This window comes from Podarcis erhardii, assembly GCF_964252035.2.
Source record: "Podarcis erhardii genome assembly, chromosome: 1".
NCBI lineage: Eukaryota > Metazoa > Chordata > Lepidosauria > Squamata > Lacertidae > Podarcis > Podarcis erhardii.
Genome location: NC_138497.1, coordinates 88290362 through 88308269, shown reverse-complemented (window position 1 = coordinate 88308269; position 17908 = coordinate 88290362). Strand labels below are relative to the sequence as shown.

Below are 17908 nucleotides of genomic sequence, written 5' to 3'. Positions count from 1 at the left end.
GAGAGTCCCACTTTCCAAGTCCCACTTCCCAAGTCAAAGTGCAGGTGAGGAAGGAGCATGAATCACTCATGTTTCCTCTTTTGCCATCTTTTTTGCAATGGGTAACGTGGCTCTGAAGGAAATACCCTACCAGAAAACTGGGACTTTGCATGGGGATACCTTCACCACTCTCAAGGAACAGCCTGGAGTACAAACAGGCTACAAGTGCTTAAACCTGCAGCTACAGAAGCTGCCTGCAATAATTCTTTTTGGGGTCATGACTGCAGAATTCCAAAGCATGTTCTTCTATCTATTGGGTATGATAAAAGCTGAAGTCACTGCCAGCAGATGAGGACCTAATACCAAATCTTTATAAATGCAACACTGAAACATGAAAATCTACTACTTACAAAGGCAACCCATCACATTTTTAAGTGCTTACCCTATTTACGAAGCCCATACTCCATGTCATACCAGTTCAGCAATTCCTGGGGTTCACATGCGTGGGCTAGCAAAGGCGTTAGGGATCTTTTCAAAATATGTTAGCACAGAGCACCTAGATTAGTAAATGCTTTGTGAATAGCAGTATTATAGTTAAATATATAAGTATCAGGGAAGCCCACATTTCTATACTTTTTGCTAAAGATTGCACCCCCCCCCTTCAAAAGTGTCCAAGTCTGGTCTAGACATTACATCTACCACATGTTTAAGCCCACTGTGTGTTGTTTATGTTCATTTGTAATTCCTACCATGTGCAGCTAGCATGCTGGATCACTTCCACCTCAGAAACCCATTTCCCACATTCCGTGATTGCTGGGCATGGCAAAGTTTTCCTATGAGGTTCAGAAAGTTCATATGGGAGCAACATCATGGGAGGGGTGTTTCCAGGACTAAGGTGAAACTGTAAAGCTCCCTTGTTATTTTTGCTACTGGATGCTACATGTTGTTTAAGTAATCTGGTTATAGTTATAGTACTGAAATGTGGGAGCGTTGTATGTTATTGTATTTTTGTTTTGCTATGTTATTATGAAATTGTCACTATGGTATTGCTTTGTTATGTTATTATGAAATTGTTGCTGTTACTATTTTGCTATGTCATTATGGAATTGTTTTTATAGCGTTCATTTGAAATGCAACTCTGTTTCTTTGTTGCAGGCTGCTATGTGCAGAGGTGTTTTTTTTTGTGGGAAAGTAGCAAACAAATAAAATGAAAGAATGAATAAATGAATGAACTGCTGAGTCTCATCATGTATCCATCCAATCAATTGGTTTAAGTGCCAAAGCACCTGAATGTCTGAAGATGATTCTGCACCCATTTTTCTATGGTTGTGCTTGTGCTATTCACAGACCTGAAAGCATATGGTCCCCCGGACTTTGTTTTCAGATTCCTAGCTGTGCCTTTCCAGTTAATTTGCCAATTACCAGAAGTGAATAATGCACCACATTCACACCATAGCCAAACTTTCCTGGTAAGGAAATTGAATGGAGTGCTATGAAAGTCACCAACATACCCCTTCTGGCACCTTCCCTGCCACAACAGAATGCGGGTAATTAACTGCACCAAGCAATGGTTCCATTTCATTCGCACAAAGCTACCATGGAACGAAAAGGTAGTAGATGCTAAGTGTGACATCCTGTGGCCAACTGCAAAACTACAGTCACTGAAATACTATTGAGAAGACCTAGGAAGCCTTGGAAACACCATGAAGCGTTATGGTAAAAAGCATTATCTGCATCATTTCACCTCTGCTCCCACCTCCCCACTGGCTTCAAAATGACCCACAGGGGCTACAAAATGACTATTTATTTCACAATCACCCCGTGTCAACTTACCACAGTATTGACATATGGAGGCAGGACACTTCTAGTGTTTAGCCACATAGTGAATTTCAGGGTGCCTATGCTCTCCCATATACTGTGGTGCCCCGCAAGACGAATGCCTCGCAAGACGGAAAACTCGCTAGACGAAAGAGTTTTCCGTCTTGGAGGTGCTTCGCAAAACGAATTTCCTATGGGCTTGCTTCGCAAGACGAAAATGTCTTGAGAGTTCCTGCGGGGGTTTTTTTCCTCCCCCCCCCTTTTTCTAAGCCAATAAGTCGCTTATCCGCTTATCTGCTAAGCCGATAAGCCGCTAAAAGCCGCTAAAAGCCGCTAAAAGCCGCTAAACCGCTAATAGCGCTAATCTGCTAAGCCGTCAATGGGCTTGCTTCGCAAGACGAAAAAACCGCTAGACAAAGAGACTCGCAGAACGGATTCTTTTCGTCTTGCGAGGCACCACTGTATCATCTACGAGTGTCTGCTCTGTTACATGGTCAGATACTATAGACAGACAGAATGCGTAACGGACATGGTTACATGCACATGGTAGTAAGTTAGAAGCTCATCATTGATTGAGCAGTCATCTGTGGACATCTATTGGAGCTCTAGAACCTCCACATGGTCCCTCCTCCCCACACTTGTAAAATGGGGACATCACTGTTCCTTGCTATAGCTTAGAATTTATCTCTGTATCTCAGATTTATATCCCACCTTTTTCCCAGGAAGCAGGACCCAGATCTAGATGTGCTTCATTTCATCAAGCTGGTGGCCTCATGTGTGTTCACACTATACTCTTGAACACTGCTTCTTCATTTGGCTGAGGATGGCAAAGATTGTCCAGGGTGCTACATATTTTGGCCAGTACCATTCTACAGTTTGTTCACCAAACTGAATCAGCTCTCCTTCCCCACCCAACAAACGAGCTATATTTCACATTCCAACCTTTCCACGCCCAGCCTCACTCACCTCGACAGGTGCTACCCTCCCGGGTAATAGCCTGACGACATATCCCACATGGTTTCACTTTCTTGAAGCTTTTCACTTTGAAGGTGTGGGATGTGGATGCTTCAAGGTCCTCAGGCTGCAGGGAGGAAAGGAAAGAGCAACAGCGCTGTTAAAAGAAGTAAAAGTTCTCCATTTCAAAACCAGTGAATGGATTAAGAAATTACTAAGCAGAGTTTGTGGAGTCCCTGCTTTTATCACCAAGGAGAGCCCAACATGCCTCATCTAATGCATGTTGTTACTCTTGCAGCACACTACCCAAGCAGTGCCAAAACCTCTCGGGAGAAAGTGAAGCGGTTCTGCCAAGACACTATTGAAAGATCTACAGTGGCTCCCAGTATGTTTCGGAGCACAATTCAAAGTGTTGGTGCTGACCTTTAAAGCCCTAAATGGCCTTGGTCCTGTATACCTGAAGGAGCATCTCCACCCCCATCGTTCAACTCGGACATTGAGGTCCAGCACTGAGGGCCTTCTGGCAGTTCCCTCACTGCGATAAGTGAGGTTACAGGGAACCAGGCAGAGGGCCTTCTTCGTAGTGGCGCCCACCCTGTGGAATGCCCTCCCATCAGATGTCAAAGAAATAAACAACTATACGACATTTAGAAGACATCTGAAGGCAGCCCTGTTTAGGGAAGTTTTTTAATGACTGATGTTTTAATGTATTTTTAACCTTCTGTTGGAAGCCGCCCAGAGTGGCTTGGGAAACCCAGCGAAATGGGCAGGGTAGGAATAATAAATTTATTGTTATTGTTATTGTTATTACTATGCTACCTAAGCCCAGAAAGGGAGTGATGAAGACAATGTGGCAGCTCCTTGATAATGAAGGGAATTCTCCACACGTCCAGGGACAAACTCCTTTTGCCAGCCAGGAAATCCACAGAATTTAAAGAAACTGAATGACATGGGAGATCCAACAGCACGCCACACGTCTCATTTTGCACAAAGAAACACATGAAGGAAGCAAAGGACCCCAAGTATGTAATGGTAGTTTTTACCCTATGTGTGAGGCCCAATAAGCATTTTCATCCCCTAGCTACTGTATTGGCCCGAATATAAGCCACACTTTTTTTTTTTCCAAATTCCGACCCGGAAAAGTTAAAGTGCGGCTTATATTCGCAGCCTTACAAAAACTGGCTTTTTGATCGGCTGTGAGGTGGTGCACTGTTGCAGGGAGCCATTCAGCTGGTCTGCGATAGCGGCGGTGTTGGAATTGGCAGAGCTTGGCTGCAGCACTCGGGACCACACAGGCTCCGGATGTGCTGCAGAAGCCTATCAGCTGTGAGGTGGTTCTTTTACAGCTGGGCAGCAGGCATCTTCCAGTTACTGCATTTGGCAGCGGACGACCACGTGGGCTTCAGCTTGTTTGGGACAGGTGCTTGGGGGTTTTTTGGTTTAATGGTATTTTTTATTAAGTTTTCAACAAAAGTAACAAAAGAAAAATAAAAAAGACAGTAACAAATGCAATAACATCCATAAACAAAGAAAATTATACATAAAGCAATATCAAATCTATAAAATGGGATTCTCCAAATCCCGTGACTTCCCTCCCCCCCCCCCACCCGGGTTCCTTAGTTTTCTTTTTCAACTGTATATCATTTCTACTCCAAATTATTTTTCTACCTCAAATGGGACGGGTGCTTGTTAATCCCTTTTTGATTCCCACCTCCAACCCTCCCTGGGCAAGCCGTGCGTGTGTGTGCGTGTGCACGCGTGTGTTCCCCATTGTGTGATTGCACTTCATTGGGCGAGTGCCTTTTGGAATTCTCCCCCCCTCCAAGTTTAAGGGAGCGGCTTATATTCGGGCCAATACGGTAGTATGCATTTTGCCCTCTTGAGCTCAATTTAAAAAACAAAAACAAATGACACTATGAATTTGTGTTTTATATCTGGGAGTGCAAAATGCGACATATGGAACAGCTCCAAGGTGCCAGCTGGTTTTGAAACATTATGCCATGTAATGTTTTGCTGCTCTTTGGTTTTATTGAAGGCTTTTAATTATCATGTCTTCTTATGGTTCAATGTACGCTGCTCTGGGTACTTCAGCTGAAAGGCTACTCATAAATATCATTCAAAAACAAATAAATGAGATCGTTTTTAAGGATTTCTAGGATCCAACTTCAGCAAGCACCAGCTGATATATAATGCATATCCTTAAAGTGCAGCAAAATTGCTTCCCTGTGATTGGAGAGAAGCTTGGGTGGGGTGGGGTGGCTGATTCTCCACATGCCTCCCCCTTCACAAATAAAATACAGGTGAGACTAATGCTAACATCAAAAGGGGCACACAAGTGTGGGGAGCCGATTGCTCCCTCCTACACACACACACTGCTGCTCTCAGGCACTTTTCTCCCAGTCCAGCTTCAGCACTTGAAAAGGGGCACATTGGGGAGAGAAGCACTCAAAGCCACAAAGTGTGGAGAGGTATAGTAGGGGAAGGTTCAGTTCCCTTCACCCATTACGTGTCACATTTTATTGTGAAAAACCAGATCCGCCCCCGGATGTGAATAAGAAAGGTACATAACAATGAACACGGATCTCCCTCCTGCATCAACTTTGGGCTCCTCCAGACAAGCTGTTCATTGAGCATTCATCCTGATTTGTTTCCACTTTGTCCTGTCTTTCTCGAGCATTCATTCTGTTTTTGCTTGCATGAAGTTTACACATCTCCCCATTTGTTGTTTATTCAACCCACACTTTCCAGTGCATTTGCCCATCGCTTTCCAAACTGCAAAATGTCCATTTTTTAAAAAAATGTGTGTTTGCTGCACTATTGCACAAACCTAAATTTCTCACATGTGCTTGAATTTCCACTGTAAAATACTGATCCCCTGGAGGCAACGTTTGGTTCTTGGACCACATCTGCACCACATGTTTAAAGCACTATTATACCACTTTAGCATGGTATAACAAACTATAGTGTAGTTTGTTAAGGATATGGAGAGTTGTTAAAGGGACCCCGGACCATTAGGTCCAGTCGTGACCGACTCTGAGGTTGTGGCACTCATCTCGCTTTACTGGCCGAGGGAGCCGGCGTACAGCTTCCGGATCATGTGGCCAGCATGACTAAGCCGCTTCTGGCGAACCAGAGCAGCGCACGGAAATGCTGTTTACCTTCCCACCGGAGCAGTACCTATTTATCTACTTGCACTTTGGCATGCTTTCGAACTGCTAGGTTGGCAGGAGCAGGGACCGAGCAACGGGCACTCACTCCATCACGGGGATTCGAACTGCCAACCTTCTGATTGGCAAGTCCTAGGTTTTGTGGTTTAACCCACAGCGCCACCCATGTCCCATGAAGAGTTGTTAAGAGACACCTATTTCCTTCACCGGGATACAATCCCAAAAGTTCCCTGGGAACAGGGATTGATTGGTAAACCATTCAGGTATCTGTACCTCTGTTAAGGGAACAGGGGTTTCCTACAACTCTCAGTACCCTCAACAAACTACAGTTCCCAAGATTCTTTGGGGAAAGCAGTGACTGTTAAAGTAGCATTACAGTGCTTTAAATGTATAGTGCAGATGGGGCCTCAGACTAAGGATTATTATTTTAAAGGTTCATTTCTTCACTGCACCACTGGGTGCCAGTCTCCGTTGCTAATCCACCAGCAAAGCAAGTTCTGGGTCAGATGTTGCCTCAAACATCCTAAGGACAGCCACTGAAGGAAGAACTTGCTAGCTTTTCTCGCAGACACTTAGGTTGCAGCAACATTCTACCTACTAGCAAGTGGGCTCTGGGTAAAAGCATCTGTCAGACAGCGAGCCATTTTAGTGAGATGTCTGGATATAGTTAGAAGTAAAGCAATGCAGGGGGAAGGGGAAGAAGAGGGGGACATTCTCCTGTTAATTTCTCCAAGCTCAAATTAATTTGCCAACATTCACATTTATATTTTCCTAGCTTTTCCCACCATGATGCTACTTGAATGAAGGATTGGGTACAAACTGTACAAGTACAGTGTTACCTCGGGTTAATTTTACTTAATTCATTCCAGAGGACCGTTCTTAACCTGAAACTGTTCTTAACCTGAAGCACCACTTTAGCTAATGGGGCCTCCTGCTGCTGCCGCGCCGCCGGAGCACAATTTCTGTTCTCATCCTGAAGCAAAGTTCTTAACCCGAGGTACTATTTCTGGGTTTGCAGAGTCTGTAACCTGAAGCGTATGTAACCTGAAGCGTATGTAACCCGAGGTACCACTGTATTTCATTTGGGGGGGTTGGGGGGGAGTATGTGTGAGTCACATTTTTAAGAAGAAAAAAAATGAAAGAGTAGATATTCAACATGCATATACAGTGGTACCTCGGGTTACATACGCTTCAGGTTACATACGCTTCAGGTTACAGACTCCGCTAACCCAGAAATATTACCTCGGGTTAAGAACTTTGCTTCAGGATGAGAACAGAAATTGTGCTCCGGTGGCGCGGCAGCAGCAGGAGGCCCCATTAGCTAAAGTGGTGCTTCAGGTTAAGAACAGTTTCAGGTTAAGAACAGACCTCCAGAACGAATTAAGGTCTTAACCTGAGGTACCACAGTAAGTTTTGAAATGTTCTGAATTTTTGAAAAAATATGAAAAATTCATCTGCGCAAAATTTCAACACTAGTTACAATGGCACATGATAAAGATGGGAAATCCCACTATGTGTATTAAGAGGAAAAGGGCACACAGACATCCCATCAGCTCTGTTCCTATTTGGATATCATCCCTTACTCCAGTGCAGCCTTCTGTGTGCAATGCAGACACATCTAGATGCACAATCCCATCTGCAAAACTACTGCATACATATCCCAGTTGTCCTACTGAACTGGTTAGGCACAACTTTTAATTTGAATAGTAGAGCCCATCTGCATCTAGGGGACACCTGTTATGTGTGACTAGTTGCCTGCAAGGATTGGTGGACTGAGGCTCCTCTCAGCTACTCTCGATTCAGCCAAAGCATGAGACTTTGTTTTCATACTTGAGAGACAAAAGCAAACTAATTGTAGAGCTGGGTGGGCCTTAGTGTAAAGACCATGTTGGCTCCACAACAGAACACAAAGTCCCTTCTTTCCTCCTAACCACAGGTTTCCAAATGATGCTGTGGACGAGCTACCACAAATGGAAAACAAATGTAGCCAAGGGTATATCTGGGTAAGTGTATGCTAAAGGAATTGTTATTAAAATTTACTTTTTGTGTCTTGTCAGAAAAGACTTCAATACATGCATCTCGGATGCTGAAAGATCTGACTCACAGTCTCAGCCAGGCAGAACCTCCCTGGTAGTGTTGCCTAATGTGGAGTTTCACAGGCACACCAAAATATAATTTCACAGCATCTGTACCATGATCCTTTAGGAGCCAAGTGTTGCAAATGGCTATAGCTCAGTGGCAGAGCATCCTGCTTTGCACACAGAAAGAGCCAAGATTCAATCTGCAGCATCTTTGGACAGGGCTGTGACAGGAAACCCCCCCCCCAGATCATTGTAAAACAATAGAAATACTTAACTGAGCAATCATGTCAGTTCTGCCCCACCTAACAAAAACCCTGGCTACGCCCATGCTGCTGCCTGTCAGTGTAGGCAGTAAGGAGGTAGCTGAACCACAGTCCTGGCTCTGAATAATTTCAAGATGAAGGGATATGTTGGTCTCACCACACCCACACCAAATCCCACCACTCACAAGTCATTTACTTCTTGTCTCCTCCCCACAAGAGGCCATGGGTAGCCATTTTAATTTTCTCCCTGATATAGAGATGGAGAGCCTGCCTCCTTCTCAGGCTCCAAGGTTATGGAAGGAAGAGGGGCCGTCATGCTGAGGCAGCATCCTTCTGTGATGGGATGGAAAGGAAATCAATCCCCAGTTCCCTCCGTCTCCCACCCTCAAGGGAATTGGGAACACCTGAGGTAAAACTATTAGGGCACCAGCTGTCTCCTTCCAGTGTCCTCTCCTACCTTCCTCCAGCTTCAGAAGGCTGAGCTGCCCTCTGCTTGGCAGCAAACCCTTTTAACGTCCAGCAATCCAACGCTACGTACTCATTTCCTCCTTTGACAGACTTGGACCATTCTTGGGTGAACATTCCCTGGGCCCTTTGGAAAGTTGGAAGGACGAATGCTGGTTGATTCAATTCCACAGAGAGCAAGAACCTCAGTGATGGAATGCATCACCCTGCGCAGAGAAGTTATAGCTCATCCTTCCCCAACCTGCTGCCTTCTAGATGCTTTGGAATGCAAATCCCATCATCCCTAACATCACCCACGCTAGTTTGGGCTGCAGCCCCAAATGAAAGGTTGGGGAAGGGTGCTCTAGTTAAGTTTTTAAACCCCATCAATATTTATTCTTCGGGAAATACTTCTAGTCTGCAAAACATTTTGGAGTCTTGGCTGTGTCTAATCTCACAATGCCACAATTGGAGTGGCAAAGCTGGGATGTAGAGAAAGATACTGCCCTGTCCAAAGGCAACATAATGAATCCATGGCAGTGGTGAGTTTCTAGACCATGGGTAGGCAAACTAAGGCCCGGGGGCTGGATCTGGCCCAATAACCTGCTAAATCTGGCCCGCAGACAGCCTGGGAATCAGTGTGTTTTTACATGAGTAGAATGTGTGCTTTTATTTAAAATGCATCTCTGGGTTATTTGTGGGACATAGGAATTTGTTCATTCCCCCCCCAAAAAAAATATAGTCTGGCCCCTGACAGGGGCTGAGGGACAGTGGACCAGCACCCTGCTGAAAAAGTTTGCTGACCCCTGTTCTAGACCAAAGTCCAGCTTCATTCATTGAACTGCACTAATTCTCATCATCCCACACTTGCTTAGCTCCCTGGACTACCAGAACAGAAGGGAACCACTAACACTCTTCCTCTTTCAAGTACCCCCTCAAGCAATCCTTTCCCCAGTGTACCAACCCAGAGAACTCTGCACATCAAAAGTTCTTCTGATGCCGGACTGCTTTGACTGTCACACACACACAAGCTCATTCGCCATACAGGCCAAGTTACAAATTTTTGTAGGCTCCTACAAAATTGCATATTTATGGTAGCATCCTCCCTGTGCCATGGTAATTTATGTCGGTGATTTCAGAGTTCTTAACTTGGACTTCTCCCACAATCGATAATTTTGAAGTGAATCACCACTTCACTCTGGAGGCACTTCTTTGGAAGCGCAGAAGAAATACATCCTTTTAAACTGCTTTTTGATCATCCTGAGTATGTGAACACAAAGGGAGGAGGCTTAAATTGCATTAAATATGTTCATTTCATCTAGTGCTTTGATTATGCTAAGTGATAAAGTCAAACTACACACCAATTTTCTCTGCATCGTTCAAGCTTTAATAAAACCTCAAGGGGTGGTGGAGGTTGTGCACCCAACACTTTCCACTATCAGTGCTAAATCTTAGTCCAAACCTCCCTCCTAAAAGAAAGTTACTTGATCATGAGTTCCCTCCACTCAGATGACCTCTGTTCCTTCCTTCCCCAACCAACTCTCCCTCTCAGCCTCAAGGGAGAGTTGAGTGGGGGAGGGATGGCTGTTTATTTAATTTGCACATGAAGAATGAAGTATTGTCAGCCTGATAAACTCTATGTCTGGATACCAGACTGCAGATACATTCCCCCTTTCAGAAGTGTCTCTCTCTCTCCCTCCCTCCCTCTCTCTCTCTCTCACAACACTGCTGCTTCCACCAGATGCTGCCACTACTCTGTATTACTATTACCACTTCTGCTGATGCTATTTTAGTGTTTAATGTGTTGTTGTTTTTTTACGAAAAACCCAGCACTGAACAAAGAGCTACAGCATGGGACTTGCATAGGGTTAGAAGGCTAAAACTTGGGAGACTGGAGTCATAGGTTTAAAACCAACAAGGAAGCAGCAGAGGAAGCAGCCACAACTTTTGCTGAAATGCTCCAGGCCTTTTCATCTGCCCCCTCACCTCACCCTACTGAAGCATTGCAAGACGCCTGGTATGTTAGACAGCAAGCAGGGGAAGGGTAGAGAGCATGGGCAAAAGGACCAGGTAGGTACCAGTGGGACCATGAAGGCTGGTCTATCAGGACAAATCAAGTACTGCCCCACTAATCTCAGTCTGTCCAAGCAAGCTCCCACTTGCCTACCTTCTTACATATGACTAGTCCAGGAAGTGGCACAATCAGCTTCCTCCTCCTCAGTCTCTTGTAGAACTCAACAGAGGATGGAGACTAAACTAGAATTAGTCATCTCTGTTTGTCCTTAGCTCTAGCTCCACCTACTGTTGGTCCTCCTGCCTTCCTCTCCACCAAACCCATTGGGATTCCTAATGGGCACAAGCTCTAATATATAGAGTGATCTCATTAAGCACTGGGTGGAAGGAACATTGAATGAGAAAGGGCCCAGGTAATGAGCCATAAGCAGGAATCACAGTACATTTTTTTCTGCCAGAGAGTGGCTGGGAGGTCTCTGGGCAATCAGAAAGTACAACCACGTGACTGAGCTGTCCCTCATAAGGAAAGATGGAGACATTTCATATGAGATTGAACTTTTACTTAATTCAGTTACCCGTGGAAGATGTTTTCTGGAGTCTGCCTTAATATTGCTTTCCTTGAGTTACATAGTAACTGAACAGGGTGTCTACTTGCATTAGATATAGGGAAGGTTCTGGGGACTTAATTCAGATTATGCCCTTGCATTAACTGGAAGCTCAGTGTGCACATCTGATATTGACAGGAAATTTTCCATGCAGCAACTACTGGGGTGAGGGCATTTGGCTGGAACCACTAGGACTTTCCCGATAAAAGACTTAGCTTGAACTACTGTATCCTTCTCTGATTCCTTGCAATAACACCAGGCTCATTGATCAGAACAAAACCAAAATAAGCACCTAACTCCAGGCCACATGCAAAGTGTCAGCTGCACTGAGCTTCTCAGAAGCAGGGACCATCATGTCATGTTTTATAACATCCCACTAGAAGCAGCTACTGTGGAGGACCATGCACAACATAACAATGTTGCATCAAAGGCTTATGTGAAGTCACACATTATGAGTAAATAGGGGAGAACATGACTTTCAGCAGCCATCTCATGGCTGCTGTCATATGTAGCTTGGCCCAGAACTAAAAGTGATAGGCATCTTGTTTTCAAGGATGCCTTATTTTAGAAGGGCTGCTTCTCCAGAGCTTGTGGGAGGGTAGGAATAGTAGTGGTGATTCCCAGAGGCAGCCCTTCCAGATTGCCTAGTCTAGCCATCAGCAGCGGGACAATGAAGCAATTCCATTTGCTAAATTTGGCCAGAGAGCAGCCGGTCAGCAGGCAGAAATAGTGCAGCCTTTCTTTCCTCTGTTCAGAACTAATCACAATTGGCCATAAGCAACGTCTCTCCACTGAGAGATGGGCAGGTCAGCCTATCACCAGCCTGTGTCAGTTTTGCATGCTTTCATTCATAGCTCACTCCTGTTTTCCATCTCTTTTGAAAAGCACAGCAAAAAAAAAGCTAAATTGCACCTATTTCCCGCTAAAATACGCATTTTTGTATGCATTTTTCTTCAAGGCACACATTTGTATATGCATTTTCTTGTGCTTTGTGGGGTTTTTTAGCTGAGAACTGCACCGCAAAATCCAAAGACCAAGTGCAGATACTATAACTTAGCCCTGAGATGGTGGAGATTAGACCAATTTGCTTTAAAATGTGGACCAAACAGAACTCTCTGGCATTCCTATACTTCAAGAATCCAAAACCTCTCAATATACCCTATGACAGTTCCTCATCCAAAGTCATTGCAACTCCATAAAGAAGTTGTGGGGAGGAGACTTAATTGCTGCTCCCCTGTGAGGAAAGGTTAATATTTTTAATAATAATGATAACGATAAAAGATTAGATCTGGAAGCACTGCTGGGAATGACAAAAGAAAACAAGGAAGGTAAGAGGAGACCTGGGCTCCCTTCCTTCCTTCCTTTCCACCAAACATTTAGAATAAGATTATGTTTCTGCATTATCAGTCAGCAGACAGTCAAACTGACTGGAGTCTGACCCCATACATAAAGGATGGAGGAGGCACTGTTTGTGTGTTGTTTTCTTATGCCACAAACCTGGATGTTTTATGATACAGGTCCCATGAGAGTCCGGCCTACAGGCTTCCCACCCCCCAGCCCTCTAAATGGCTTTGGGGCCTTTTATATTTGATGGTCCCCATGGAGAAATTAGGGCACCGTTGCTGAGTTAAAGACAATCAGGCCAGTCTGCTCCCCCTCCCCTGCCCGCCTCATCGCTCCACACCTCATGCCTTAACGATACCCAGCTGTTTGCACAAGCTGGGCTGGCAAGGAAGTTCCCAGACCTTGACCCTCAACCTCCTCGGTTCATGTTGGCTCCAAAGGGGCTGTGGCAGAAAAAAGCCCCCTCTCTTTCCCCAATTCCCTCCCCTCCCCCTGCTAGGCGAAGGGGGGAGGCAGCAACTCATGAGCCAGGTCACATGAGCCTCATGGGGTTGCAAAGGGGCAGCCGGTGGCGAATGAAGGATTCAGAGATACATAGGGGAGGGGAGATTAAACTTGGACTTTTTCCCAAATATGAAGTTGTCAGTGTAAAACTAAATCTCCCCTCTTCCATGGTGACTCAAGACCTAATTAGATTAGCATCTTTGTTGAGCGGCACTCAGGCACTCAATGAGGCCACTGCATGGCTCTTGAGAGGAAACAGCGCAGCTGCTTCAGACAAGGGGATGTTTTGCTCGGGGATGCAAACATTATTTAGGGTGTCACGAACACTTCATCATCTGCATTCCCCCCCCCCCGCCCCAACCCCACTTTTAGAAAATAAAATAAAATAACCCCCCTCAAGAAAACCCTCATCTACTGTCGTTTCTTAATGTGTCTCAGAATTACAGATACAGTCACAAAAATGTGAAGTGAAATTGTGCGCGTGTGCAAAAATGTATAAATAAATATAGACATATAAAGAGAGAAAGGCCTGTATTGAGTCGTCAAGCGAGCTAAGCAGAGGTTTTCAAGCGCTGTCATCGTGAGCCTCCCTAAGTCAAGAAAAGAATCCTCAGCAAATGGAAACAAGGCCTTAGTGGACCACTCGCCTGACAACATTCTCCCTCAGAACAGAAATGGCTGAAAACCCCACACAGACACACACCCCACACAGACTCACACAGACACAGCACTGCTAAGAAAGAAGGCATGAGAAAGAAAAAGACAGAGGAAAAAGATGCTCTGTACTCTCTCCCAACACTAAATTTCACACGCACACAGCCTTCTGGGTGGGATGGGAGTAAGAGGTACATCTGGAACTTTGCCTTTTGGCCACATAATGACAAATGCTGGGTGCGATGAAGGGATCCCTCAACTCCCAAACAGTCTCAGTCCCCACATCCATAAGGACTATGGAAGCTGCTCTCAGTCAGATGATGGGAGAGGGTAGATATTCTAAAATGGATGCTGTCTACCTGAGAAACCTGGGCGATTCTTCCACCTTGACTTTGAAAGGGACCAAAATGTAATCTAATTCAATGTCATGCAAGAAAGATAAAGCTGTGCAGTAATGACCTGATCCAGCACTTTACCTGAGTGCCCTAATTCCCAAGAAGGATTGTGACTTAAGTGAATTCATTCTATATAATGATATACTGTAATGGAAGATGGCCAGGGTAATGTTCAGACAAAATTAGTTAAACTACTGAGGTATAGCATGAGCCTTAAAAAGGATGAGAGCTTTAAGAGAAGCTTAGAGTGGGAAAAGGAGCTGGTTGCACTCTAGATGTGCTACATGACAAACAAATGTGCAAAAGTGGATGTCATTAAGCCCCATCATTGTATTTGCCTTTAATGCTGCAGTTTCTCTGCCAACAAAATGGGTTAAAGGACCATGTTCCAGTTCCTCCACTACTGGATAAAGCACTGTTAGCTAAATGAAAATCTTCATGGGTACTGTGAACCTAGGATAAAGGCTCATCCTATAACTGGAGAGTTTAGTGCTGCAGATAGGATACCTAGTGTGGTGGAATCCTCCTCGCAAAGACACACACAGAAAAAGATTCAGATAAGGGTTGGACCACTTACCAGAAGACATCTCTGAACCCTTCCCAAGAAGGACAAGACCAATCCCCTTTTCTTCTTCCCTCAGTGGGGCAGAGAAGTGCCCACAGGGCCTCTCTCCAGCTTGCCGATGCTGTGTTATTTTATTCCAGGTCAGCCACTCCCAAGATCTGCCCAAAACCATGGACTTTGCACTGCTTTAGTATAAACAACAGGATTGCAATCAGACAGCTTAGAGGCCCAACAAGACTGGGAACCTAGCAGTTATCCTGAGATTACCCAGAGACATGCTATTTTCCCCTGACAAGAAAAGGGTGGAGATCCACCATGCTGTTTGCAGTATCCAAGCTCTCCCCTCAGAATCCCACAGCTTCCTTTTAGGAACCAGGGGCCATTCAAAGGGGACACTGAGAATAGGTTTAGCTGGAGCACACAGGCCAAAGGCTTTAGACACAAGGAAAGGACTAGAACTGAGATTTAGGGCTGACTCTTCACTGGAAACCTAAACTGCAGGAAAGATTCCAACACAAATATTTGAGAAACCAAAGCTGGGCTGGGGGGTTGAGGGGGAGAGGGGGAGAGTATATATTGGCTACACATCCACACTGCGTCCAGCTGCAGACGAAGTTCCTGGCAACCACATTTACGGATTCAATCACCGCTTGGTGATTTAACCCTGTTTTATAGCTACACAGAGAGTTCAAAGCCAGAGGGAGTTATCAGAATGAGAAGTCACAGGAAAAAAATATGAACCCAAATGAAATCCTGATTGTGAACACACACACACATGCTACAATGCAATGTAAGATTAAGGCCCTTCCCAAACAACACCCCTGTCCCCTCTAATTGCTTCTTATTGTGGGCATTAAAACAGCACATCATCCAATACTAGTGAGACTATATCCCAGTCTGGAAGTTGTGTGGATAGCTGGATAATACTTGGAAAGGAATTTCACTGGGGGAAGGAAATGCACCTCAGTGCTGAAGAGCCGGAGTGGAATTAATATAAAGGGGGGAAGGGACAGAAGAAAGGAATACAAGGTCATTCGTTTATAACAGTTTTAAATGGTATGGAAGGCAGAAGAGGTACCTATGCTGCTGCCACAATTATTACATCACACTCCGCACATCCACAATCTGGACAGCCACAATTTCCACGATAGGTGGAACTCCCAGGGAGCAAGCAGTAACTGGTTTGCTACTGAGAATGCAATTCCTTGTGCAAAATGTGATTCCTGGGAATGGATGCACCAAGTGGGAAGACTGCCATCTGCATCCTGTGCCAGGAATGGAGAAATGCCTCTGCATTCCCTGTGCAAAACCAACACTGTCTTGAAAACCTCTGAAAAGATATTCCACCCTGGATAGCAACATCGGGAAGGTAGCCCTTAGAAAAGGCCCTCTCCTCTCCCAGATATGCCCATTTCCCCCAGGGCATTTTGTTCCCATACAGAGCAGAGAAGGACGCGCACACAGTACACAGCTGCACAAATCTTGGGAGGACAGTCAAATGTGAGTTGCTTTCTAATCAGAATCTCAGGCAAAAAGAGGAGGAGGGGACCCCAGTGTATGTGTGCCCTTGTCCTCCTCAGACCCCTTTGCTTCCAAGTCAAGGCAAAACAATCCCTGAGACCCCAAAGCAAGTCTGCATTCCCGCACTCCACCATCACCCCACCTCACGGCAATGATAGGCAATGGGGGTGGGTGGAGGGAGGAGGGATTAGCCTGTTTTGTTTCCAGACCGTTTCCTCTGTTCCTCCAGAGTTGGCCCCAGACATCACATTACATCAGAGCAAATAAAGATAGAGACTGCTCCTTTCAGGCTAAGTTGGAGGGGGGGACGGGTGAGTCGAGAGAAACCAGATTGAGCACTTGCATGCAAGTTTCCCTCCACCACCACTCCCCACATCTGTAACCTCAGAATGGGGGAAATGGGGTACAAATGTGCTCAATCAGGGAAGTTTAATAGGATACAGGAAGAGGAACATATGATGTTGCTTTATATCAGCTGAGACCACTGGTGCTTCCAGCTCAGCTTTGTCTAGACCAGGCATCCCCAAACTTGGCCCTCCAGCTGTTTTGGGACTACAACTCCCATCATCCCTAGCTACCAGGACCAGTGGTCAGGGATGATGGGACTTGTAGTCCCTAAACAGCTGGAGGGCAGAGTTTGGGGAATGCCTGGTCTAGACTGACTGCCAGTGGCTCTCCAGGGTTTCAGACAAGGAACATTCCCAGCCCTACTGTGAGATGCTGGGGATTTAACCCAGGACCTTTTGGGTGCAAAGCGGATTCTCTAACCACTGAGCTTTGGCTCTTCCCATAGGTGGGAGCAAAGTGCTGTTAGCACCCCTGGCATTGCACTGTTTTGTCACAAGGCTCTTCACCCAACTGCAGACAGCAATCAAGCAATCAGAGGGGGAACCCTCTTGCAAGGCCACCAACACAGTACATCACAGAGGTTGCGTGCAGTACAGGCAAGGACCTTTTCCCCCAAACTGCCAAAAGGGAAAGAGCAAACATGGTGAATTGAATGCCATCAACTAGAGAAGCAGCTGAAGGCAGGAGGGGCAAGAGGCCTTCTCCAGTGACCTGTATGATTCAATCAGGAAAAGATCCTAGGGGAGAACATATTCTGAACTGTCTGTCTTCCCTCTTTCTATCCACAGAAACATTAAAAGGAAGGAGAATTCCAATTCAAATATTTGCATACAAGCTAGCACTAGAAGATTTTTCTTCAAAACTTCCCATCCCAACTTATTTATATAGTCTAGCCAATCAATAAGAACACAGAAGAGGACTTTGCTGCTCTGCTGTATAAGTTTGATAACATGACTGCAGTCCAAACCAGAGGTTCAGACCAAATATGCACAGTCAATTTGATCCCCCACAATGGTTCAATTTGAATACATTTGCAGCAGCTGATGATGATAATGCATCCCTATGTGCTACTATGCTTTTAAAATTATAAGAAAGAAAGAAAGAAAGAAAGAAAGAAAGAAAGAAAGAAAGAAAGAAAGAAACTTGGTAGGGGAGCAGCTATCGGTGGCATTTTAAAATCTAGCTAAAAACTGTTTCCATCTCAGCCAGTTGTTGTAAGAACTGAAACTTGGAGAACTGGTATCTGAGCTTGC

General features: G+C 45.2%; 1 protein-coding gene across 14 annotated transcripts in view; it reads right to left on the bottom strand.

The window, feature by feature from the left end:
• The window catches only part of TNS1 (tensin 1), a 335674-nt gene that overhangs the window by 227879 nt on the left and 89887 nt on the right, over nucleotides 1–17908 (bottom strand). For all 14 annotated transcript variants that reach the window (XM_081852254.1, XM_081852268.1, XM_081852271.1 and 11 more), the window contains exon 2: nucleotides 2764–2878. In XM_081852254.1, the coding sequence (XP_081708380.1) occupies nucleotides 2764–2878 (115 nt within the window). The remainder of the gene's footprint in view (nucleotides 1–2763; nucleotides 2879–17908) is intronic.